Here is a 26279-nt window from a genome sequence, read left to right as displayed (position 1 = left end):
TTTATTAAACCAGGACGTTCCATTGATGTTCGAATACCTCTTTCCGAAGGGAGGCATATTCGATTCATTTAAAACAACTACAGTGCATAAAAACATAAATATCAATAAATACCCACCACCATTGTAAAACATGTAGGCTTTGTCATCCAGACCTGAAACTGTAACTTTAGCCTTCAACTCCTCTATCTGGATAAAGTGCTCTACATTGAACACATTCTGGAGATTATTCCAAGAACAAGAAAATCAGAAAACTAAAAGCTGTCTTACTCCTATGGAGTCAAATGTAACACTATTTGGGGGTTTATATGGTCCCACCCCCATTTGGTGTTAAAACTACTCTGGTCATGGTGTTGATATTTTTTTTATTCAAATGACACTAATTGGAGTAAATATCAAACCCTCAGAGAGCTGTTTAAATGTAACTCCAATTGCTATTTTACTATTTTCAGTGTCATTTTTTATCAACTCTTTTCTGTGTTGTTTGGAATTAACTATCAACTCCAGCAGAGTACATTTCTCTTTCAGTTTACTTCCTTTGAGTTATAAGGGTGTAAAGACATATTTAAATATTTCTTAATGTGTCACATTAGTGGTTTGCAATGTGATATCCAATCTCTATTGGAATCCAACTTGCAGGAAGATATCCAGCACTTTTACATTACCCAAAACTTGCATTTATCATACCTGTCATAGTAGGGAAGAAAATACAGTATTTGGAGACTACCTACACACCATTGTAAACTGGAACAGCTATCTCTCGAACTGTTGCTATAAATCCAACCACTTAAAGATTGGATTAGTTTAGAAAAATGTGTAGCATAAACTCAAAAACAATCAATGTACATGCGAAAACACAGATATTGAAACAAACAGTATTAAAAATCAACCTGCAACAAAGCATGCTGGGAAAAATGACAATGAGGCCCCTCCCACATCTGATTTAACTCCCTGTCTCTGGTTACTCTTAATGGAGTTAAAAGTACTCTGTCCCAATCAACTCCAGTTATCAACACTAACTTCAGGGCCTCTTAAGGGTTAAGATAACTCGCAGTGGAGTCAATTTAACCCACATTTCTTTAACGTTGTGATTTCAACTATCCTTGATTTACTGTGTAGTTGGGATGAACTGAGGTTATAAGAACCATGGCTGGCCTGGGTCAAGGAACAGAGGTACAGTGGTATGTTTACCAGCTATATACAGTACCAGTAAAAAGTTTGGACACACCTACTCATTCAAGGGTTTTTCTTGATTTTTACTATTGATCTTCGCATGTGTGGTTCCCACCGTGAAACATGAAGGAGGAGATGTGATGGTGAGTGAAGGAAAAGCAGCCAACAAGTGCTCAGCATATGTGGGAACTCCTTCAAGACTGTTGGAAAAGCATTCCAGGTGAAGCTGGTTGAGAGAATGCCAAGGCTGTCATCAAGGCAAAGGGTGGCTACTTTTAAGAATCAAAATATATTTTGACTTGTTTAACACTTTTTTGGTTACTACACGATTCCATGTGTTATTTCATAATTTTTACAATGTAGAGAATAGTAAAACATTAAGAAAAACCTTTGAATGAGTAGGTGTGGCCAGACTTTTGACTGGTACTGTATGTGTGTGAGGGGCATCAAGAAACAAATCTCAACACGCCATGATACAAGGTGTCCAACAGGTGCAGTGTCAACTGATGCATGCATATAGATTATATCACCAAAATCAATGTGGCAGACACTAGCCTTTTCTGTTGTCAAAAACTTTGCCTTAAAAAATAAATAGGATATTGTCACGTTCGTTGAATGACAGGACAGACCAAGGCGCAGCGTGATATACGTACATGTTTATTAAACTTAATAACACACGACAAAACAATAAACAAAACGTGAAGTCCTAAGGTAGATACAACAAACCTTAACCGGAACAAGATCCCACAACTAGACAGTGCCAATAGGCTGCCTAAGTATGGTCCCCAATCAGAGACAACGAGCGACAGCTGTCTTTGATTGGGAACCACACCGGCCAACATAGAAATACACATACTAGATAATATAACATAGAACATACACAACAAAGAATATACACACCCTGACTCAACATATAAGAGTCCCCTGAGTCAGGGCGTGACAGATATACAGTGAGGGAAAAAAGTATTTGATCCCCTGCTGATTTTGTACGTTTGCCCACTGACAAAGAAATGATCAGTCTATAATTTTAATAGTAGGTTTATTTGAACAGTGAGAGACAGAATAACAAAAGAAAATCCAGAAAAACGCATGTCAGAAATGTTATAAATTGATTTGCATTTTAATGAGGGAAATAAGTATTTGACCCCCTCTCAATCAGAAAGATTTCTGGCTCCCAGGTGTCTTTTATACAGGTAACAAGCTGAGATTAGGAGCACACTCTTAAAGGGAGTGCTCCTAATCTCAGCTTGTTACTGTATAAAAGACACCTGTCCACAGAAGCAATCAATCAATCAGATTCCAAACTCTCCACCATGGCCAAGACCAACGAGCTCTCCAAGGATGTCAGGGACAAGATTGTAGACCTACACAAGGCTGGAATGGGCTACAAGACCATCGCCAAGCAGCTTGGTGAGAAGGTGACAACAGTTGGTGCGATTATTCGCAAATGGAAGAAACACAAAAGTACTGTCAATCTCCCTCGGCCTGGGGCTCCATGCAAGATCTCACCTCATGGAGTTGCAATGATCATGACAACGGTGAGGAATTAGCCCAGAACTACACAGGAGGATCTTGTCAACGATCTCAAGGCAGCTGGGACCATAGTCACCAAGAAAACAATTGGTAACACACTATGCCGTGAAGGACTGAAATTCTGCAGCGCCCGCAAGGTCCCCCTGCTCAAGAAAGCACATATACATGCCCGTCTGAAGTTTGCCAATGAACATCTGAATGATTCAGAGGAGAACTGGGTGAAAGTGTTGTGGTCAGATGAGACCAAAATTGAGCTCTTTGTCATCAACTCAACTCGCCGTGTTTGGAGGAGGAGGAATGCTGCCTATGACCCCAAGAACACCATCCCCACCGTCAAACATGGAGGTGGAAACATTATGCTTTGGGGGTGTTTTTCTGCTAAGGGGACAGGACAACTTCACAGCATCAAAGGGATGATGGACGGGGCCATGTACCGTCAAATCTTGGGTGAGAACCTCCTTCCCTCAGCCAGGGCATTGAAAATGGGTCGTGGATGGGTATTCCAGCATGACAATGACCCAAAACACACGGCCAAGGCAACAAAGGAGTGGCTCAAGAAGAAGCACATTAAGGTCCTGGAGTGGCCTAGCCATTCTCCAGACCTTAATCCCATAGAATATCTGTGGAGGGAGCTGAAGGTTCGAGTTGCCAAACGTCAGCCTCGAAACCTTAATGACTTGGAGAAGATCTGCAAAGAGGAGAGGGACAAAATCCCTCCTGAGATGTGTGCAAACCTGGTGGCCAACTACAAGAAACGTCTGACCTCTGTGATTGCCAACAAGGGTTTTGTCACCAAGTACTAAGTCGTGTTTAGCAGAGGGGTCAAATACTTATTTCCCTCATAAAAATAATTTACATAAACTCATTACAAATGACGGAGTCATCCATGATTCAGCAAATTCTATTTTGAAAAAGGATGCTAAATATTTTAAGCATATGTTTTCACCATCTCCACTGAATGATGTAACTGTAAGGATTTTTTCCCCTAATAATAATAATAATAATGTAAAATTAACAAATGTACAGAAAGACCTGTGTGAAGGCCAACTTACAGAGGAGGAACTTCTTGAGGCAATTAAACATTTTTAGTCTGGAAAACCCCCAGGGCTTGATGGTATACCAGTAGAGGTATATCAGACCTTTTTTGAGGTACTCAAAGATCCATTATTAGCATGTTTTAACTACTCCTATAAAAATAGTAGACTATCAGGTACTCAGCAAGAAGGTAATTTCATTACTACTTAAACAGGACCCAGGTGGTAGGTATAAATGTGCTACGCATTTAAAAATCTGGAGGCCTCTTACACTTCAATGTTGTGATGCAAAAATCCTGGAGAAATGCGTAGCACATAGAATTTTACCAGATATTGTTCATCCTGATCAGACAAGTTGGAGATAATATACGACAATTACTTGAAACAATAGAATATGATGAAACATCTAAGATACCAGGCCTGGTCTTCATAGCAGATTTTGAAAAGGCTTTTGATAAAGTACGACTAGAATTTAGATATAAATGCCTGGACTATTATAATTTAGGTGAATCTCTTATACAATGGGTTAAAGGTATGTATAGCAACACCAGGTGTAAAATAGTAAATAATGGTTACTTCTCAGAAAGTATTGCCAGCTATTAAAATCAGATCAGACAAGAACATCAAGGGGGTAAAAACAAAAGGGTCAATGTATGCCGATGACTCAAGTTTCTCCTTCAGTCCGCAATCTGGATCTCTGCGCGGTCTCATCGAAGATCACTTTTCTAGTCTCTCTGGACTAAAACCAAATTATGATGAGTGTACTATTTTACATATTGGATCACTAAAAGACAAACAATTTAACTACCTTGTAGTTTACCAATAAAATGGGCAGATGGTGAAGTAGACATATCTGGTATTCACATCTCTAACATTGTAAATGAATTTACCACAACCAATTTCAATAGAAAGTTAGCAAAAAAAGACAAGATTCTGCAACCATGGAAAGGTAAATACCTGTCTATTTATGGAAAAATCACATTGATTAACTCCTTGGTCCTTTCACAGTTTACTTAGTTACTTACTTATGGTGCTAGCTACTCCAGACAACTCGTGTTTTTAAATCATATGAGCAAAAAATATTTCACTTTATTTGGAACGCTAAGCCAGACTAAATTAAACGTGCATATTTATATAATGAATATAAGTTTGGGGGGCTGAAATTATTAAATATTAAAGCATTGAACCTCTCAATAAAAGCTTCACTTATACATACAGTACTAGTTAAAAGTTTGGACACACCTACTCATTCAAGGGATTTTCTTGATTTTTTATATTTTCTATATTGCAACTACGGAAACTATGAAATAACACATATGGAATCATGTAGTAACGAAAAAAGTGTTAAACCAATTAAGATATATTTTATATTTGAGATTCTTCAAATAGCCACCCTTTGCCTTGATGACAGCTTTGCACACTCTTGGCATTCTCTCAACCAGCTTCATGAGGTAGTCACCTGGAATACATTTCAATTAATAGGTGTGCCTTGTGAAAAGTTAATCTGTGGAATTTCTTTCCTTCTTAATGCATTTGAGCCAATCAGTTGTGTTGTGACAAGGTAGGGGTGGTATACAGAAGATAGCCCTATTTGGTAAAAGACCAAGTCCATATTAGGGCAAGAACAGCTCAAATAAGCAAACAGAAACGACAGTCCACCAATTTCAAGAACTTTGAAAGATTCTTCAAGTACAGTCGTAAAAACCATCAAGGGCTATGATGAAACTGGCTCTCATGAGGACCGCCACAGGAAAGGAAGACCCAGAGTTACCTATGCTGCAGAGGATAAGTTCATTAGAGTTACCAGCCTCAGAATTTGAAGCCCAAATAAATGCTTCACAGAATTCAACATCAACTGTTCAGAGGAGACTGTGTGAATCAGGCCTTCATGATCGAATTGCTGCAAAGAAACCACTACTAAAGGACACCGATAATAAGAAGAGACTTGCTTGGGCCAAGAAACACGAACAATGGACATTAGACCGGTGGAAATCTGTCTATTGGTCTGATGAGTCCAAATGTGAGATGTTTTGTTCCAACCGCCATGTCTTTGTGAGACGCGGTGTGGGTGAATGGATGATCTCTGCATGTGTAGTTCCCACCGTAAAGCACGGAGGAGGAAGTGTTATGGTGTGGGGGTGCTTTGCTGGTGACACGGTCTGTGATTTATTTAGAATTCAAGGCACACTTAACCAGCATGGCTACCACAGCATTCTGCACCGATACGCCATCCCATCTGGTTTGGGCTTAGTGGGACTATCATTTGTTTTTCAACAGGACAATGATCCAACTCACCTCCAGGCTGTGTAAGGGCTATTTTACCAAGAAGGAGAGTGATGGAGTGCTGCATCAGATGACCTGTTCTCCACAATACCCAGACCTCAACCCAATTGAGATGGTTTGGGATGAGTCGGACGGCAGAGTGAAGGAAAAGCAGTCAACAAGTGCTCAGCATATGTGGGAACTCCTTCAAGACTGTGGGAAAAGCATTCCAGGTGAAGCTGGTTGAGAGAATGCCAAGAGTGTGCAAAGCTGTCCACTACTAAAGGACTCTTTGCTTATTTGAGCTGTTTTGCCATAATAAGGACATGCTTTTACCAAATAGGGCACACCTGTTAATTGAAATGCATTCCAGGTGACTACCTCATGAAGCTGGTTGAGAGAATGCCAAGAGTGTGCAAAGCTGTCATCAAGGCAAAGGCTGGCTATTTGAAGAATCTCAAATATATAATATATTTTGATTTGTTTAACAAATTTTTTGGTTACTACATGATTCCATATGAGTTATTTCATAGTTTTGATGTCTTCACTATTATTCTTCAATGTAGAAAATAGTAAAAATAAAGAAAAACCCTTGAATGAGTAGGTGTTCTAAAACTTTTGAACACCTCTTATTTTTGTCCTCCGAAGAGGATGGGTTAATAAAAAACATATTATAAAAAATTATAAAAAACAACTACAGGTGACATTATAGTGGTCATGTGGTCCAGTGTAAACTGTCACTCCAACACTGTAACACAACAAAATGTGGAAAAAGTTAAGTGGTGTGAATACTTTCTGAAGGCATTTCTGAAGGCATGTGTTTATTTTTTTTGTTTGCGGATGTTTATACCTGTAAATATGAACCATGTTAAACTATATATAAACATGTTTACATTTGTACACTACCATACCATTTTGACATGTTTAGTACAGACTGAATTTAAAAATGTGTGTCACTGGCCTACACACAATACCCCATAATGTCGAAGTGGAATTATGTTGTTTTTAAATGTTTACAAATGTCTTGAGTCAATAAGTATTTAAGCCCTTTGTTATGGCAAGCCTAAATGAGTTCAGGAGTAAAAATGTGCTTAACAAGTCACATAATAAGTTGCATGGACTCAATCGATGTGCAATAATAGTGTTTAACATAATTTTTGAATAACTACCTCATCTCTGTACCCCACACTTACAATTATCTGTAAGGTCCCTCAGTCGAGCAGTGGATTTCAAACACAGATTCAACCTCAAAGACCAGGGAGGTTGTTTAATGCCTCGTAAAGAAGGGCACCTATTTGTAGATGGGTAAAAATAAAAAAGCAGACGTTGAGCATGGTGAAGTTATTAATTACACTTTGGATGGTGTATCAATACACCCAGTCACTACAAAGATACAGGTGTCCTTCCTAACGCAGTTGACGGAGAGGAAGTAGCGGTGCGTGGGTAAAATCACCAGAAAAAAAAAAGACATATTCCAACCTGTGTTGTGATAATTGTGTAATTTACTCTATGACTTGTTAGTTCATATGCCTTGACACCATGATATATAGGCCTAAGGTCAAGACAATAAGAAGACACAGTGACAGAATAAATTCATCCACACCATTGTTTCATCACAAAACCGAAGAGCAACATATTGCATGTAACAAACACGATGACCTACAGCATGGTCAAGCTAGTTAATGTTCGACTGTTCGTTCGCTTGGATGCTTTCTCCGGTGAGAAATATTCAGCCTCTTGAGAATTGAAGGACATTTATGAAACACAGAGAGACGAAAGACAAATGATTTTGTATGTTTTATTTGATTTTTTCTTGGTCATTTTTGGGGGGGAAGCCTGGCTTCCCTTGGCATCCATGAATACAGGCCACTGCAAGTGGCCAATGGTGACTTTAAAACAGTTACAGAGTTTAATGGCTGTGATAGGAGAAAACTGAGGATGGATCAACATCATTGTAGTTACTCCACAAGCATGGTGGTGGCTGCATCATGTTATGGGTATGCTTGTCATCTTCAAGTACTAGAGAGTTTTCTAGGATAAAAATAAATAGAATAGAGTTAAGCACCGGCAAAATCCTAGAGGAAAATCTGGTTCAGTCTGCTTTCCAACAGACACTGGGAGACATGTTAACCTTTCAGCAGGACAATAACCTAAAACACAAGGCCAAATATACACTGGAGTTGCTTACCAAGATGACATTGAATGTCCTGAGTGGCTTAGTTACAGTTTTTACTTAAATCGGCTTGAAAATCTATGGCAAGACTTGAAAATGTATAGCAACAATCAACAACCAACTTGACAGAACTTGAAGAATTTTCAAAATAATAATGTGCAAATATTGTACAATCCAGGTGTGCAAAGTTCTTAGAGACTTACCCAGAAATACTCACAACTGTAATGTCAAAGGTGATTCTAACATGTATTGACTCAGGGGTGTGAATACCTTATTTCATTTTCAATACATTTGTAAAAAACAAGAAAACGTTTACAAATATGAATTCAGGCTGTAACACAACAAAATGTGTAATAATTCAAGGGTATGAATACTTTCTGAAGGCACTGTACATAAGGAATTCATTACACCTTCATGACCAGGCATGACACCTTCATGAGTATTGCAGTATCTTTCATAAAAACATTCATAACACATTTATCAGTGAAGGGCAGTTTTCAAAATATAAGTCTTATAGAATATTTTCTACAACAACAACTGTCACTCTATCCAACCCCCTGACACACAACAGGCTGGGATCAGTCTCAGAGCACTACCCTTGTAGTAGTTAGGGGTTAAATGCCTTGCTCAAGGCCACAACGGTAGTAGTAGATGTCTGGCACCAGACCTGGGTTCAAATAGTAATTGAAATCGTTCAAATATTTGAAAGAAACCGACTATTTTAATGCAGGTCATGATGACTCCTTAAGCATTAAACACACCGAGAATATGACTGCCGATAGATGCCAATAGGTACTTATCACAGTTGGAGGCCATTCCTTCTCTTACTAGAACAGAATACGTACCTGCTGTGTACTGACATGGTAACGACAAACCTGTTGTTTCTACTTGTAGAATCACAATGATCGGCAGTGGTCGACAACTAGACTTTGAGCCAATCAGAGAGCACGAACCTCCACGTGGGGGAGCCAACAGGAGTGACAAGAAAAAAAAAAAAATAGGGCACTTTTCCCGTTCTAATCCACCCCCTTTTCATCAGAATTGTTCTAACTAAAACAATAACGCTGCATAATAGGGCCTACATATTTTTTTCTAGAGCAAGTCGTTACTTCCTTTACATCTTGCTAAGGAGTTTTGTGCTTAAAGGATTTGATCATGTGCACTTGCGTATTAGTTAGCTAGCTAGCTGGCTAACGTTAGCTTGCTAACTAAGCAAGGCAGTCACACACACTTCATATGAAATGGATGTGGTAGTAAGTGCAGCTCAATGCACACCACTAAATGCTTTACCAAGCTAGCTATCTGGCCACTGTAGCTAGTAACATTATAATTAAATCACAATGGATTCCCATGAAGAAACTGCCTGTAGCTGGCTGCCGAGAGCCAATGCAGTGTCTTTACTTTACCTAGCTAGCACAACAGCTAGCAAATCATGCTAATCATTTAGCTAATGTAACCCCCTACTGTGCCCCTACAGTAACTGAGCTTTGTAGGATGTAAAACAGGGGTGATCACATACTCAAAAAGAACCAAAGGAAAGCAATTGGCATACATTATTTTGTATTCGGGAAATGTATTAGATTTTTACAGTACAAATTACCTTTGGGCTTATTTCAGTAATATACAGAAATATAACTAACTATTTAGAATGGAATCAAATGTAAGGCATATAACTCAGAATAAACCCAAATAGTATGGTGTAAAACTCAGCAATACAATTCAGAAATAAAACCAATCAGTATGGCATCATGCAAGAGAAAGGCTTCAATCAGAAACAAAATCAATCAGTATTGCATCATGCACGAGAACTATAATTAATTAACTCATAGTAAACTCAGTAATTCACCATCAGAACCCCCCCAATAAAGTATAACCAGTTGCAACCTTTAAAAACCTGGGGTACCGTTTATTACTATTCAGAGCTCTGAAATGTAACAATTATCTTACTACGTTGCAGGGCTTCGTCCCTTAACGGGACTAGATGAACAAGAGCAAGCGCAGTCCTTGCGTTTCTCTGTGTCTGTGTGTGGGTGTGTGTGAGTTCTGGGAGAGGGTGTAACAAATGCATGCGAGAGCAGTCTGTATTCAGTGCAGTGGTGGGAAACGGAGGGCTAGCGTTGCTAGTTAGCCAGATGACGTTTCATCACGAGACCAAAACTACTCTGACACACAGTACTCACAATACAACTGTCACACTAGCTACTCTGAACACACAGTAACTCTAGAATTGCTAGTATATAGAGTCGTTATCTGATCTCGTCACTTGATGATCAACTCTTCTTAGCCAATCACACAGTTTATACTCTACACACACTCGTTATTTACAGTCCAGCAAAGTCATCTCAGAAACACACAGTTACCCGCTCTAACTTCAAAACCAGACCAGTCCCCTCTCGCTTGCTATTGGTGGAAACGGACTGAACTCTTGCTCTGCCCAATTGAACTGCCCCATTTGTGCCATATGCCTTGGCATTAATTGGTAGCAGTAAAGGGCCGGGGCTACACTAATGTTAGCCAGCTAGCTAAAAATGTATCTATGGGCTGTATGCGATTATGGAGAGTGAATTAAATTGTTTATTTGTCATCTTGCTAGCTAGTTATATAGCTGTGGCCATCTGGCTAGTATCAACAAGGGATTTCTACAACAATAGCAATATTAGCGGAACTAGTTAGCTAGCTAACATTGACTAGACCATAAAGCAACACACACAGCCATGCATTGCCAAACATTGCTACTTCCACCTTCTGGTTTGGAGTATTTTTAACAAGGCTGAGTGGCTGCCGACTTCAAGGTCTTTGCTTTGTGAACACAAAAGAGATTGACTGCCGACACTGTTCAGAGGTGCTAAGTACTGTCGGCAGGCAAAGGTTTGACAATCCTACCGGTGTGTCTGAGCTCTTAGAAGACTTGCATTAGCACAACAAGTGTATGCCTAGGCATTGGTTCAGCTGGCTAACACAATCTTGTGGTACACAGGGGACCTGTGTCTTTTTTTTTGTATCAGTAATGATAATTAACTAACTTATTTTGTATTTGTTTTATTAAACAATTATTTATTTACAACACATACCACATATCACTCTCAACCAACAGCAAAACACACCACATGGGGATAGGGTGACCACATGTCCCGCAACCAAACAATGATGTCCCGCATTTCATCAACAAATTCAAACACCACTAATTTAGAAAAAAGTTGATTTGTCCCATATTTGAGTCAGGCATTCTAACCTGTCTCTTGGAGTCATGTTGCAGTTTATGACAAGATACTGTATATACAGTGAGGGAAAAAAGTATTTGATCCCCTGCTGATTTTGTACGTTTGCCCACTGACAAAGAAATGATCAGTCTATAATTTTAATGGTAGGTTTATTTGAACAGTGAGAGACAGAATAACAACAAATAAATCCAGAAAAACGCATGTCAAAAATTTTTATAAATTGATTTGCATTTTAATGAGGGAAATAAGTATTTGACCCCCTCTCAATCAGAAATATTTCTTTTATACAGGTAACGAGCTGAGATTAGGAGCACACAAGGCTGGAATGGGCTACAAGACCATCGCCAAGCAGCTTGGTGAGAAAGTGACAACAGTTGATGCGATTATTCACAAATGGAAGTCAATCTCCCTCGGCCTGGGGCTCCATGCCAGATCTGACCTCGTGGAGTTGCAAGGATCATGAGAACGGTGAGGTGAGGAATCAGCCCAGAACTACACGGGAGGATCTTGTCAATGATCTCAAGGCAGCTGGGACCATAGTCACCAAGAAAACAATTGGTAACACACTACGCCGTGAAGGACTGAAATCCTGCAGTGCCCGCAAGGTCCCCCTGCTCAAGAAAGCACATATACAGGCCCATCTGAAGTTTGCCAATGAACATCTGAATGATTCAGAGGAGAACTGGGTGAAAGTGTTGTGGTCAGATGAGACCAAAACCGAGCTCTTTGGCATCAACTCAACTCGCCGTGTTTGGAGGAGGAGGAATGCTGCCTATGACCCCAAGAACACCATCCCCATCGTCAAACATGGAGGTGGAAACATTATGCTTTGGGGGTGTTTTTCTGCTAAGGGGACAGGACAACTTCACCGCATCAAAGGGACGATGGACGGGGCCATGTGAGGGCATTGAAAATGGGTTGTGGATGGGTATTCCAGCATGACAATGACCCAAAACACACGGCCAAGGCAACAAAGAAGAAGGCTCAAGAAGAAGCACATTAAGGTCCTGGAGTGGCCTAGCCAGTCTCCAGACCTTAATCCCATAGAAAATATGTGGAGGGAGCTGAAGGTTCGAGTTGACAAATGTCAGGCTCAAAACCTTAATGACTTGGAGAAGATCTGCAAAGAGGAGTGGGACAAAATCCCTCCTGAGATGTGTGCAAACCTGGTGGCCAACTACAAGAAACGTCTGACCTCTGTGATTGCCAACAAGGGTTTTGCAACCAAGTACTAAGTCATGTTTTGCAGAGGGGTCAAATACTTATTTCCCTCATTAAAATGCAAATCAATTTATAACCTTTTTGACATTAGTTTTTCTGGATTTTTTTGATGTTATTCTGTCTCTCACTGTTCAAATAAACCTACCATTAAAATTATAGACTGATCATGTCTTTGTCAGTGGGCAAACGTACAATATCAGCAGGGGATCAAATACTTTTTTCCCTCACTGTATAACGTTACTCTTACATCAAAAACACCACCTAATTTCTCATGAGATTTTAGGATGGTTAACTGAATTGGATTGAAACAAAATACAGGAAGGCTGAGGGCTAGGCTATAGTTTGTTAACATCCTGCTGTAATTTGTTCACGAAACAGTAACTCAAGAAGATCTATTTGCATATCTCCCTGATTGAGATCAAATGACTGGACATTTCAGCGGTAAAACTGTAAAACGTGCGGTAAAATGTGCTAAGAATTTTTATTCACGATTCACAGTGATGATGGCCTATTTTGAAATTAGGTATGCCTAACTTGGTGTTTGAGGGTATTAAAAATAGAAAATGTTCTTGAGACAATATGTGTGGGCAATGGGCATAGGCAGAGGTTTCAATTGGAGGATGCATTTTATGCATATTCTATAATGAGACCCCCCCCCCCCAAAAAAATAAGTGTTTTATGTAGACGACACTGTCCTGCGAATGTCCCACAAAATCATACTGTTGTTCCATTTGGGTATTTTAAATGTGGTCACCCTAGATGGGGACCCGTTTCTTAACTTACTCAGTAACACTAGTAACAGTCCTCCTCACACCTGCCAGATTCCTTCAGTCAGCCCTGGGTTTAAACTGGTAACCTTCTACTAACTCTGAGTGTATGCATGAAACTGTTTCTTTTTGTGTGCATGCTGCTGTATCAGTAAAGGGGTGGGTGTGTTGGGGTGTGTGCCAGGGAAGTGGTGATGCATATCCTAAGGGCTACTACATTCCTTTCAGTCTATCTATGAATCGAGGACAGATTACTATTTGTATTTTGTATTTATTATGGATCCCCATTAACCAAGGCAGCAGCTACTCTTCTTGGGGTCCAGCAAAATTAAGGCAGTTCATACAATTTTAAAAACATTACAATACATTCACAGATTTCACAACACACTGTGTGCCCTCAGGACCCTACTCCACCACTACCACATATCTACAGTACAAAAATCAATGTGTACGTGTGTGTGTATGCATGTGTCTGCGCCTATGTTTGTGTTGCTTCACAAACATAGGCGTGTTTGTGTTCCATAAGGTGTTTTTTAAATCTGTTTTTTAAGTCTAATTTTACTACTTGCATCAGTTACTTGATGTGGAATAGAGTTCCATGTAGTCATGGCTCTATGTAGTACTGTGCGCCTCACATAGTCTGTTTTGGACTTGGGGACTGAAGAGACCTCTGGTGACATGTCTTGTGGGGTATGCATGGGTGACCGAGCTTTGCGCCAGTAGCTCAAACAGACAGCTCGGTGCACGCAACATGTCAACACCTCTCATAAACACAAGTAGTGATGAAGTCAATCTCTCCTCCACTTTGAGCCAGGAGAGATCGACATATATACAGTGGGGAAAAAAAGTATTTAGTCAGCCACCAATTGTGCAAGTTCTCCAACTTAAAAATATGAGAGAGGCCTGTAATTTTCATCATAGGTACACGTCAACTATGACAGACAAAATGAGGAAAAAATATCCAGAAAATCACATTGTAGGATTTTTAATGAATTTATTTGCAAATTATGGTGGAAAATAAGTATTTGGTCAATAACAAAAGTTTGTTAATACTTTGTTATATACCCTTTGTTGGCAATGACACAGGTCAAACGTTTTCTGTAAGTCTTCACAAGGTTTTCACACACTGTTGCTGGTATTTTGGCCCATTCCTCCATGCAGATCTCCTCTAGAGCAGTGATGTTTTGGGGCTGTCGCTGGGCAATACGGACTTTCAACTCCCGCCAAAGATTTTCTATGGGGTTGAGATCTGGAGACTGGCTAGGCCACTCCAGGACCTTGAAATGCTTCTTACGAAGCCACTCCTTCGTTGCCCGGGCGGTGTGTTTGGGATCATTGTCATGCTGAAAGACCCAGCCACGTTTCATCTTCAATGCCCTTACTGATGGAAGGAGTTTTTCACTCAAAATCTCATGATACATGGCCCCATTCATTCTTTCCTTTACACGGATCAGTCGTCCTGGTCCCTTTGCAGAAAAACAGCCCCAAAGCATGATGTTTCCACCCCCATGCTTCACAGTAGGTATGGTGTTCTTTGGATGCAACTCAGCATTCTTTGTCCTCCAAACACGACGAGTTGAGTTTTTACCAAAAAGTTATATTTTGGTTTCATCTGACATTCTCCCAATCCTCTTCTGGATCATCCAAATGCACTCTAGCAAACTTCAGACGGGCCTGGACATGTACTGGCTTAAGCAGGGGGACACGTCTGTACTGCAGGATTTGAGTCCCTGGCAGCGTAGTGTGTTACTGATGGTAGGCTTTGTTACTTTGGTCCCAGCTCTCTGCAGGTCATTCACTAGGTCCCCCGTGTGGTTCTGGGATTTTTGCTCACCGTTCTTGTGATCATTTTGACCCCACAGGGTGAGATCTTGCGTGGAGCCCCAGATCGAGGGAGATTATCAGTGGTCTTGTATGTCTTCCATTTCCTAATAATTGCTCCCACAGTTGATTTCTTCAAACCAAGCTGCTTACCTATTGCATATTCAGACTTCCCAGCCTGGTGCAGGTCTACAATTTTGTTTCTGGTGTCCTTTGACAGCTCTTTGGTCTTGGCCATAGTGGAGTTTGGAGTGTGACTGTTTGAGGTTGTGGACAGGTGTCTTTTATACTGATAACAAGTTCAAACAGGTGCCATTAATACAGGTAACGAGTGGAGGACAGAGGAGCCTCTTAAAGAAGAAGTTACAGGTCTGTGAGAGCCAGAAATCTTGCTTGTTTGTAGGTGACCAAATACTTATTTTCCACCATAATTTGCAAATAAATTCATTCAAAATCCTACAATGTGATTTTCTGGATTTTTTTTCCTCATTTTGTCTGTCATAGTTGACGTGTACCTATGATGAAAATTACAGGCCTCTCTCATATTTTTAAGTGGGAGAACTTGCACAATTGGTGGCTGACTAAATACTTTTTTTCCCCACTGTATTATTAATATTAGCTCTCTGTGCACATCCAAGGGCCAGCCGTGCTGCCCTGTTCTGAGCCAATTTTTTGTGGCACCTGACCACACGACTGAACAGTAGTCCAGGTGTGACAAAACTAGGGCCTGTAGGACCTGCCTTGTTGATAGTGCTGTTAAGAAGGTAGAGCAGCGCTTTATTATGGACATACTTCTCCCCATTTGTTGTATCAATATGTTTTGGCCATGACAGTTTACAATCCAGGGTTACTCCAAGCAGTTTAGTCACCTCAACTTGCTCAATTTCCACATTATTTATTACAAGATTTAGTTGAGGTTTAGGGTTTAGTGAATGATTTGTCCGAAATATTTAGGACAAACTTATTCCTTGACACCCACTCTGAAACTAACTGCAACTCTTTGTTAAGTGTTGCAGTCATTTCAGTCGCTGTGGTAGCTGACATGTATAGTGCTGAGTCATCCGCATACATAGACACTCTGGCATTACTCAAAGCCAGTGGCAAGTCATTAGTAAAGATTGAAAAAAGTAATGGGCCTAGACAGCTGCCCCGGGGAATTCCTGATTCTACCTGGATTATGTTGGAGAGGCTTCCATTAAAGAACACCCTCTGTGTTCTGTTAGACAGGTAACTCTGTATCCACAATATAGCAGGTGGAGTAAAGCCATAACATATACATTTTTCCAGCAGCAGACTATGATCGATAATGACAAAAGCCGCACTGAAGTCTAACAAAACAGCCCCCACAATCTTTTTATCATCAATTTCTCTCAGCCAATCATCAGTAATTTGTGTAAGTGCTGTGCTTGTTGAATGTCCTTCCCTATAAGCGTGCTGAAACTCTGTTGTCAATTTGTTTACTGTAAAATAGCATTGTATCTGGTCAAACACAATTTTTTCCAATAGTTTAATAAGGTTTGGTAACAGGCTAATTGGTCAGCTATTTGAGCCAGTAAAGGGGGCTTTACTATTTTTAGGTAGCGGAATGACTTTTGCTTCCCTCCAAGCCTGGGGGCATACACATTCTAGTAGGCTTAAATTGAAAATATGGCAAATAGGAGTGGCAATATCGTCCGCTATTATCCTCAATAATTTTCCATCCAAGTTGTCAGACCACAGTGGCTTGTCATTGTTGATAGACAACAATAATTTTTTCACCTCTAAGTTTGCTAATCTTGCCAATGAAAAAATCATTAAAGTCGTTTTCTCCCAAAATGTAATTGAAGGTGCTCCAAAGCTTTTTACTATTATTCTTTATGTCGTTTATCTTTGTTTCATAGTGTCGTTTCTTCTTCTTTTTATTCAGTTTAGTCACATGATTTCTCAATTTGCGATACGTTTGCCAATCGGTTGTGCAGCCAGACTTATTTTCCATTGCTTTTGCCTCATCCCTCTCAACCATACAATTTTTCAATTCCTCATCAATCCAACGGGATTGAACAGTTTTTAAAGTCATTTTCTTAATGGGTGCATGCTTATTAGTAACTGGAATAAGGAATTTCATAAACGTGTCAAGTGCAGTGTCTGTTTGCTCCTCATTACACACCACGGACCAACATATATTCTTTACATCAACAACATAGGAATCACTACAAAACTTATTGTATGACCTCTTATACACAATATTAAGCCCAGCCTTTGGAACTTTGGTTTTCCTAGATATGGCTACTATATAACCTGAACCAGGTTGCAGGCACTGGTTACAGTTTGAAGCTTTCTCTTGAGTGGGCAGCCTGATGAAAGCCAGTCAATATTTAAATCACTCAGAAAGTATACCTCTCGGGCCTAACAACACCCGTGCCAATATATCCACCAAACACCGGCTTCTCGGGCATTATCACTTTTATACAACGGGTTACCAACATATTCAAATAATGATTTACATATTTTCATAAAAAACGTTATTTTGATTAAATGTATTCATACTATTTCATCCTTCCACAAGATATAGTCCCGACACAAATCTAGGGTTGCTAGAGACGCGACCCAATCGTTCAGTCTTTTTGTTCTGTATCTATGGACACGACCCAGTCGTTCATTCTAAATGTTCTATTGCCATGCTGGCTGGCAATGTTCTTATCCCTTGCTTGCTAGCTAGCCAACTACAGCTAATTTACAGTCACCTCAAAAAGCCAGAATAACAGCAAAGTAGCTGCATTTGCATTTGTTTAAGCTGTTTTCTAGTGACATTTATTTAGACACATCCATAACAATGAGCTAATGAGGCATAGAAAATGTGCTCACTTGTCAGGACACCGTTGTTCAGAGTAGCTAGCCAACAACACAGCTACATTAAGGGTTCCAGACCTTGGCCGAACGCCATGACCGAGCGTTTACACATTGCTGGAGCAATTCCGCGGGTTGTCTGTTAGGCAGTCTACCACAACGGTAATCGCCTTGACCATTCGGATCGATGGGCTACTACGGGAACGAAGGAAGAAGAGGAAGTCCGATTCCACATTGCCTACGAGGCTATCCCGGAAGTCCCCGACGGCTCCGTTGCCGAGAGAACCCGAGGCTACCCAAGTTCCCCCAAGAGTCTCCGAAGTCTGCCGATTCACCTCTTCCCGAGCTGTTGCAACTAGGCAGAGCTAGGCTGTCTCCAGCCGAACGGCAATACAGGCTTCACATGAAGAGTTGCCTGTATTGCGGGACTACTGATCATTTTGTGTTCACCTGTCCACTAAAAGACCAGGCTCACCGGTAGGAGCGAGTACTCTGGTGGGCCACATGGAGAACTTTTCCTCTCCCCTTACTCGCATCCCCTTTCATGCCATCGTGCTGTGGGGGAACCAGTCGAAATCTCTCCGGGTTCTCATCGACTCTGGGGCCGATGAGAGCTTCATGGATGCTACCCTGGTGTCCGAGCTGGGCATCCCCACTCAGCCCCTCTCCATTCCCATGGATGTTAGAGCGCTGGATGGGCACTATATAGGCCGGGTCACCCACAATACCACCCCCATCAACCTACAAGTATCAGGGAACTACAGTGAGATGATCCAATTCCTGCAAATTAAGTCTCCTCAGGTTCCCATGGTATTGGGTTTCTCTTGTCTTGGCTCCAGTGACACAACCCCTTTATTGACTGGTCTACTGGTGCCATCATGGGCTGGAGCCCGTTCTGCCACGCTCATTGCCTGAAGTCAGCGCAGCCTGCCCAGGGACGTCTTCCTGGGGGCTTGGAAGTTGCCTCTGACCTCTCCGCCATTCCCCGCAGAGTACCAGGACCTCCGGGAGGTGTTCAGTAAGGCCTGGGCCATTTCGCTTCCGCCGCACCGACCCTATGACTGCAGAATCAACCTTCTCCCAGGCACCACTCTGCCCCGGGGACGACTGTACTCGCTGTCGGGTCCGGAGACCAAGGCTATGGAGACCTACATTGAGGACTCCCTAGCTGCCGGGTTCATCCGTCCTTCTGCCTCCCCCGCCGGTGCAGGGTTCTTCTTTGTGGAGAAGAAGGACAAAACCCTGCGCCCGTGCATCGACTACCGGGGCCTCAACGACATCACGATGAAGAACCGCTACCCGCTACCTGCTACCACTCATCTCCTTGGCCTTCGAGCCACTCCAGGGAGCCAACGTGTTCTCCAAACTGGACCTACAGAACGCATACTACCTGGTGCGGATACGGGGGGGGGATGAGTGGAAGACTGCCTTCAACACGGCCAGCAGTCACTATGAGTATCTGGTCATGCCATTTTGCCTTACCAATGCTCCATTTTTGTTCCAGGCCCTGATTAATGATGTTCTCCGCAACATGTTGAACCGGTTCGTCTTCGTCTACCTCGACGACATCCTTGTCTTCTACCGCTCCTCCCGACAGGTCCTCCAACGCCTTCTGGAGAACCAGCTTTTTGTGAAAGTGGAAAAATGCGAATTCCATCGCTCCACCATTCCCTTCCTGGGCTACAGATGGAGAGAGGTGAGAGTGGTGGCGGATTGGCCCTATCCTACATCCAGAGTGCAGTTGCATCGTTTCCTGGGATTCGCCAACATTTATCACCGCTTTATCCGGGGTTACAGCACCCTGGCTTCCCCCCTGTCTGCACTCACCTCTCCCAAGGTTCTGTTCACATGGTCCCCAGCTGCTGACCGTGCATTCCGAGACCTCAAACACTGTTTCACCACTGCTACCATATTCGTTCATCCTGACCCGTCCCACCAGTTCGTGGTGTAGGCCGATGCTTCGGATGTCGGAGTGGGGGTGGTCCTGTCACAGCGTTCGGCCCTGGACCTCAAGTTATATCACTGCACCTTCTTCTCCCATCGCTTCAACACCACAGAGAGGAATTACGATGTGGGGAATCGTGAGCTTCTCGCGGTGAAGATGGCATTGGAGGAGTGGAAGCACTGGCTGGAGGGGGCGGAACGTCTGTTCATTGTGTGGACAGACCACAAGAACTTGTAATATCTCTGCACCGCCAAGCGTCTCAATTCCAGGCAAGCTAGGTGGGCCCTGCTTTCACCCGGTTCAACTTCTCTCTCTCTCATACCGACCGGGATCCAAGAATGTCAAGCCAGATGTGCTGTCACGCCGCTATAGCCCTGTGGCTACATCCCCAGAATCCGAGACCATCCTTCCCACCTCATGCTTGGCGACGGCACTCAGTTGGGGAATAGGGAAGCAGGTCCGGGAGGCGCAGCGTTCCCAGCCGAACCCCAGCATTCCTGACGCTGTCCGCTCCTCGGTCCTGGAGTGGGCCCACTCCTCCAGGCTTGCCTGCCACCCAGGCTCCCGTCGGACCCTGGCCTTTGTGCGACAACGCTTTTGGTGACCTACCATGGTTCCTGACGTTCTCCACGCCAGTTCTTGTCCCAGTTCTGGAAGACATTCTGCACACTCATTGGGTCGTCGGCCAGCCTGTCCTCCGGTTTCCACCCTCAGTCCAACGGCCAGTCGGAGCGAGCCAACCAAGACCTGGAGGCGACTCTGCGATGCCTGGTCTCCACCAACCCCACCACCTGGAGCCAGCAACTAGTGTGGGTTGAATACGCCCGCAACACCCTTCCCTGCTCTGCCATGGGTCTTTCGCCCTTTGAGTGTTCCCTGGGTTATCAGTCCCCACTCTTCCCGGAGCAAGAGGAAGAGGTCGGCATACCCTCGGCCCAGATGTTTTTACCGCCGCTGTTGTCGTACCTGGAGGAGAGCACGGTCGGCTCTTCTCAAGACCACCTCCAGGTATCGATGACAAGCGGCTCGCCACCGGATCCCGGCTCCCCAGTATCGTCTCGGACAGAAGGTATGGCTGTCCACCCGAGATCTGCCCCTCCGGGTGGAGTCCCGCAAACTTTCCCCCCAGTTTATCGGCCATTTCCCCATCTCCAAGATCATTAGCCCCTCTGCTGTTTGTCTTCTGTTGCCCAGTACCCTCCGTATACAACCCACTTTTCATGTGTCTAGGATCAAACCCATGTCTCACAGCCCTTTGTCTCCTGTTTCCAGGCCCACCCCTCTCCCCAGTCTCATCGTCGGCCAACCGGCGTACACGGTGAGGCGTCACCTGATGGTTCAACCTCGGGGCAGGGGATTCCAGTACCTGGTTGACTGGGAGGGTTATGGCCCGGAGGAGAGGTGCTGGGTCCCCGCTGAGTTTCAACGCCGGCAACCCGGTCAACCAGGTATGCACCCAGGTAGGACGCCAGGTGGTGCCCCTAGAGGGGGGTGTATTTTCACTCCCTGATCTGTTTCACCTGTCTTTGTGATTGTCTCCACCCCCCTCCAGGTGTCACCCATCTTCCCCATTATCCCCAGTGTATTTATACCTGTGTTCTCTGTTTGTCTGTTGCCAGTTCGTTTTGTTTCGTCAAGCCTACCAGCTTTTTCCCCCTTGCTCCTGTCTTTTCAAGTTCCTCTTTTCTAGTTTTCCCGGTTTTTACCATTCTGCCTGCCCTGACGCTGAGCCTGCCTGCCGTTCTGTACCTTGTCACACCACCCTGAATTATTGACCTCTGCCTGTCCTGAGACTGCCTGCCATTCTGTACCTTTTGGACTCTGATCTGGATTACTGACCCCTGCCTGCCCTTGACCTGTCATTTGCCTGCCCCCTGTTTTTGTAATAAACTTTTGTTACTTCGACACTGTCGGCATCTGGGTCTTCTCCTGAAATGTGATAGTTACGAGTGGTTTTAATCCTAAAAATACTTGTACCATGATTCTCCCGATCTTTTCTGATACACTTTATGAAACACTTTAAGGGTCCAAGTCAACTTCTCAAAGCTTAGCAAACTTGCAAGGAAGTACCTGTGCATTACAGCAACAACCTCAAATATTTAGTTACAGCACATACAGTAATGTTAATGTTTCCAGTCATCTATAAATCCAGATAATGTCAAAATATTTAACATGTTTCACAATTCGGTTGATATTCAGATGAAGGTTTGCAGAATGTCAAATCATATGTGTGTGAAGTTGCATGTTTGCTATTTCAAGTGTTAAGGAAACAAAACTATTATTTTTCAGTTTACAAATAACAAATGTTCTCCGTTCTCAATAAAACTAAGTTGTTAAATGTTTATTGTGCTTTATTTAGTGGAGGGGAGTAATAATATGCCATTTATCAGACACTTTTATCCAAAGCGACTTACAGTCATGTGCGCATACATTTTTGCGTATGGGTGGTCCCAGGGATCGAACCCACTACCCTGGCGTTACAAGCACCATGCTCTACCAATTGAGCTACAGAGTACTCAGACTTTAGATTGAGATGGACTTTGAGATGGTTAATGTTATATTTGTTATGAACTAAACAAATGAGTTCTGACTGAGCAAGGCCTTTTGATTTCCTTATTGTGCTATGAATGAACGTTTTTTTAAACATAGGCCTTAAGGCTGCTTTTACACAGGCAGCGCAATTCTGATATTTGCCAACATTTTGGCAAATGATCTGATCTGATTGGTCAAGAGACCAATTAGTGAAACAAATCAGAATTGGGCTGCCAGTGTAAAGGCAGCCTAAATTGCCTCAAACATACATTGAGTGTACAAAACATTAAGAACACCTTCATAATATTGAGTTGCACCCCCTCCTCCCCCTTTTGCCCTCAGAACAGCCTCAATTCGTCTCTACAAGGTGTCAACAGCGTTCCACAGGGATGCTGGCCTATGTGGACTCCAATGCTTCCCACAGTTTTGTCAAGTCGGCAGGATGTCCTTTGGGTGGTGGACCATTCTTGATACACATGGGAAACCCAGCAGCGTTGCAATTCTTGACACACTCAAACCGGTGCGCCTGGCACCTACTACCATACCATAACACAAACCTGTATCAGCTTGATCCTGTGTATATCCATATTTAAGAAATATTAAATTATTTAATTTTTTGGGGCTATGCAAAACACAAACTCTCATGACCCTCAGCTCATTGGTGTAATACTCCAACTCCCATGACCCCCTGCTCCAAATATTCTCACCTCAATTCCACAACTCTTCACAGTTGGGCTTTTTCAAAATCTAAAAATACACTATGTGTGCAGTGCAGTGGCTGGCGTAGGCTTTAGTAGAATACCCTGAGGCTAACAGCTCCCCCCTACAAATGAGAAGTGCACTGTAGAAAGGGTCAGGTTGTGCATTGATAATAAAATAAATGTCGTACCAATCATTTAGTGACTGACTTATACACACTATTAGAACATCAAGTACTTTTAATGCTGTATAATCATCTCAGAGTATTTCAGGACCAACTAGTCACGCATTCAGTGTTTCCATCAACTGAAATAGTCCAGAAGAAGTCCATAAAAAAAAAATACAGTAACACTTCTGATACAGTGCATAAATGCAAAACATTTGGCCACCACTGTCAACAACAAATCCAATAGTCAAGTTGTCAAAGCAACACGATGATTTCATACCTTACGAAATTATACAGCCCGACACAATCTCACAACCTGCATTGTGCCACTTCCACACTCTCTGTGGTCACCCAGAGGGAGGGAGATTGTAAGAGCTGTTAAATATCTGGGTATCTTACCTTGCGAGGAGACATAGGACATGGTCTAAAGACATCGGAGTCACCGAGAGCAAGCTCTCAGCACTTTAAATCTCGTCAGTATAGAAATTCCATTATTAAAACGGCTACATAATGATTGGGCAAAGCCTAGGAACCGTTAACTGACCAAATACAACCGCGATGTATAACAATTACTCAGTCCATCTCCGTTGGAGGCCATTTCCGACGATAGAGTAAAGGACATCAACATAAATGCATGTAAATTGGTGTCTACATAGAAATAGGGTATACCACACGAGCCGAAGTGAGTGGGAGAGGGAGGCAAGAAGAGGTGGAGCGTTTGAGCGCTTCCGTGTGCAATGCATTAGGCTACCAAGTGCACCGTATAGGCTAGCTTAATCGTTATCTGCCCAATTATCATAAGATCAAAGTCTATGCCCATTGAATTTAGTCCCATTGAATAAAACTATTTTCCGCGTTCTCGTAGGCGCACGCTCATACACTTGGCACACACACGCACTTTCAAAATAGTGCACGGGAGGGTGGCGGGGTAGTATCAATGTGTAGGATACTATACTATAATAATGTTCTCTCTTTTCCTTCAGTTTTTGTTCATTTAAAGCGGCAATCAACAGTTGAAACAATAACAAAGCGAATCCCCGACCCTGTTTCAGAAAAAAACTGAGGGATGGGGCTGGATAAATGTAACCAGTCTCAAATTCGTAGACAGCGCTGTGGATGAAACATACATTATATCAAAATTATAGTTTTAAACATGTTTTGAGGCTATATAGTCTTTGTTTACACGACTATAAAACAAGCTTATATTTGGGGTTCTGATGGGGTATGACAGTTGAACTAAGCTCATGATCAATCAATCAATCCAATTTATTTATAAAGCCCTTTTTACATCAGCAGATGTCACAAAGTGCTACAGATTTATATTTATAAGTTATGTTCTTTAATAATCAATGGGTACATATCATTCATAAGTCAAAAAATGGATGTAACAACTGCTGATTGCCCCTTTAAGCATGTAGGTAATTTCTGTAATTAAATACTACCTACTTCATTCATCTCAACTTTCAAAGAATTGAAATATTTTATAACCTACAAACCACCAGTGAAAGTAGAAGGCATGATTTAGGGGAAAGTAGAACACATGATTTAGGGGGAGGGGTTGGAGGCTACTCAAACTCGCTCTGTTTTTATGTTTTCACATCTCCTAATTTTTTGGCAGGCTACACATTTTATACAAGGCCTAGGCCCTACAGATAACAATCTACCATATCATCATAACACTATAGGCTACTGAGGTTGCCTTTTGACTCATGGCTGCAGGAAGATATTTAGGGGTGGGGGTGCTGCAAATAGCTCATACAGGTGTAATAAAGGCCCAGTGCACTACTTTTGTGATATATTTTTTGTACAACCTCAGCACCCATAGTTCCCACCGGCTATGTTTTGACTCATCAAAAATTCTACTTGAGAGGTACGTTTCAGGATAATATTTGTAGCATGGATGTTTCCCAATGCTGGAAGGGGGGCCTGAGTGACCAGGGTGATATCCTACAACAACTGTGTGAACTCTGCCGCACCATCCTCATCCACTCTTTCGCCATCACACCAAAACACAAATGGAACTGACAGTCTGTCAACATATTTATCAACTTTGTGTAGCACTTGCCTATGAGTGCATGCAGGCTATAGTTTGTATTATCATTGCAAGATAATAACTACATTAACAACTTCTCATTAAACCATTGTATTGTTTTATTTAATAATTTAACAAAGTTAGGCTTACATTTCGTTCAAACCTAGTGATGGGATGATTGATACCGGAGCTCTGATGCTGTGATGTAGTTTTCAAAGCACTACAGATCCAACACAATGTACCAATGCTCTTTCAAAGAAACATTATAATGTGATCAATGATGTCCGAAGCTTCGTTTGATCACATGGTTTTTCATGTTTGTTTACTGGTCATATACACATGATATACATGGAGTACACAGAGCAATTAAATGCTTATTTGCAGGTTAATCTCTCGACAATGCAACAACAATAGAAAAGTAAGTAGCTAAGTGAAGAAAAATAAAATAATTTCATCAATTTAATAATGGCCATTTATTTTTATTTTTTTACAAACAGTTACATAGCCTATATGGAAATAACAGACATGAGCCAAACATGTTTACCTGTAGAATGGTTTAGCTTATAAGACCTGTATAATTCATTTCATTTTGTCAGTTCTACCACCTCAACATTGCCCATTTTAAACAGGGTTAAAATCAAGTTGTAGTAAAGCTCAGCTTCAGTCCACAGGTGGGCACTGTGTCACTGTCAGAATACATGTACTTCAGTCAGAAAATGTTTCTCTCATCTCTTCAGTTTCAGCTAGCTAGTCAGCCAGTAGCTACCGAAGTGGCTAGCCAGCCAAGCTAGCTACAGAAACAAAACCCATCAAATACACTCGCTGGAAACATGACTACAGAGGTGGTCCTCTGTAGCTCAATTAGTAGAGCATGGCG

General features: G+C 42.2%; 1 protein-coding gene across 4 annotated transcripts in view; it reads right to left on the bottom strand.

Annotated features, from left to right (window-relative positions):
• Nucleotides 1-24065, bottom strand: part of LOC121585983 (ras/Rap GTPase-activating protein SynGAP) — a 94928-nt gene extending 70863 nt beyond the window's left edge. For 2 of the 4 annotated variants that reach the window (XM_041902365.2, XM_041902364.2), the window contains exon 1: nt 23770-24064. In XM_041902365.2, the coding sequence (XP_041758299.1) occupies nt 23770-23791 (22 nt within the window). In that variant the 5' untranslated portion in view covers nt 23792-24064. Of the gene's footprint in view, nt 1-23769 lie in introns of all 4 variants that reach the window. The other 2 variants (XM_041902363.2, XM_041902366.2) reach the window with 2 other exon arrangements.
• Between the last annotated feature and the right edge of the window lie 2214 nt (nt 24066-26279).

This window comes from Coregonus clupeaformis, chromosome 17 (assembly GCF_020615455.1).
Source record: "Coregonus clupeaformis isolate EN_2021a chromosome 17, ASM2061545v1, whole genome shotgun sequence".
Classification (NCBI taxonomy): domain Eukaryota; kingdom Metazoa; phylum Chordata; class Actinopteri; order Salmoniformes; family Salmonidae; genus Coregonus; species Coregonus clupeaformis.
The sequence above is the reverse complement of the archived record's forward strand: the minus strand, read 5'-3'. Positions and strand labels throughout refer to the sequence as shown.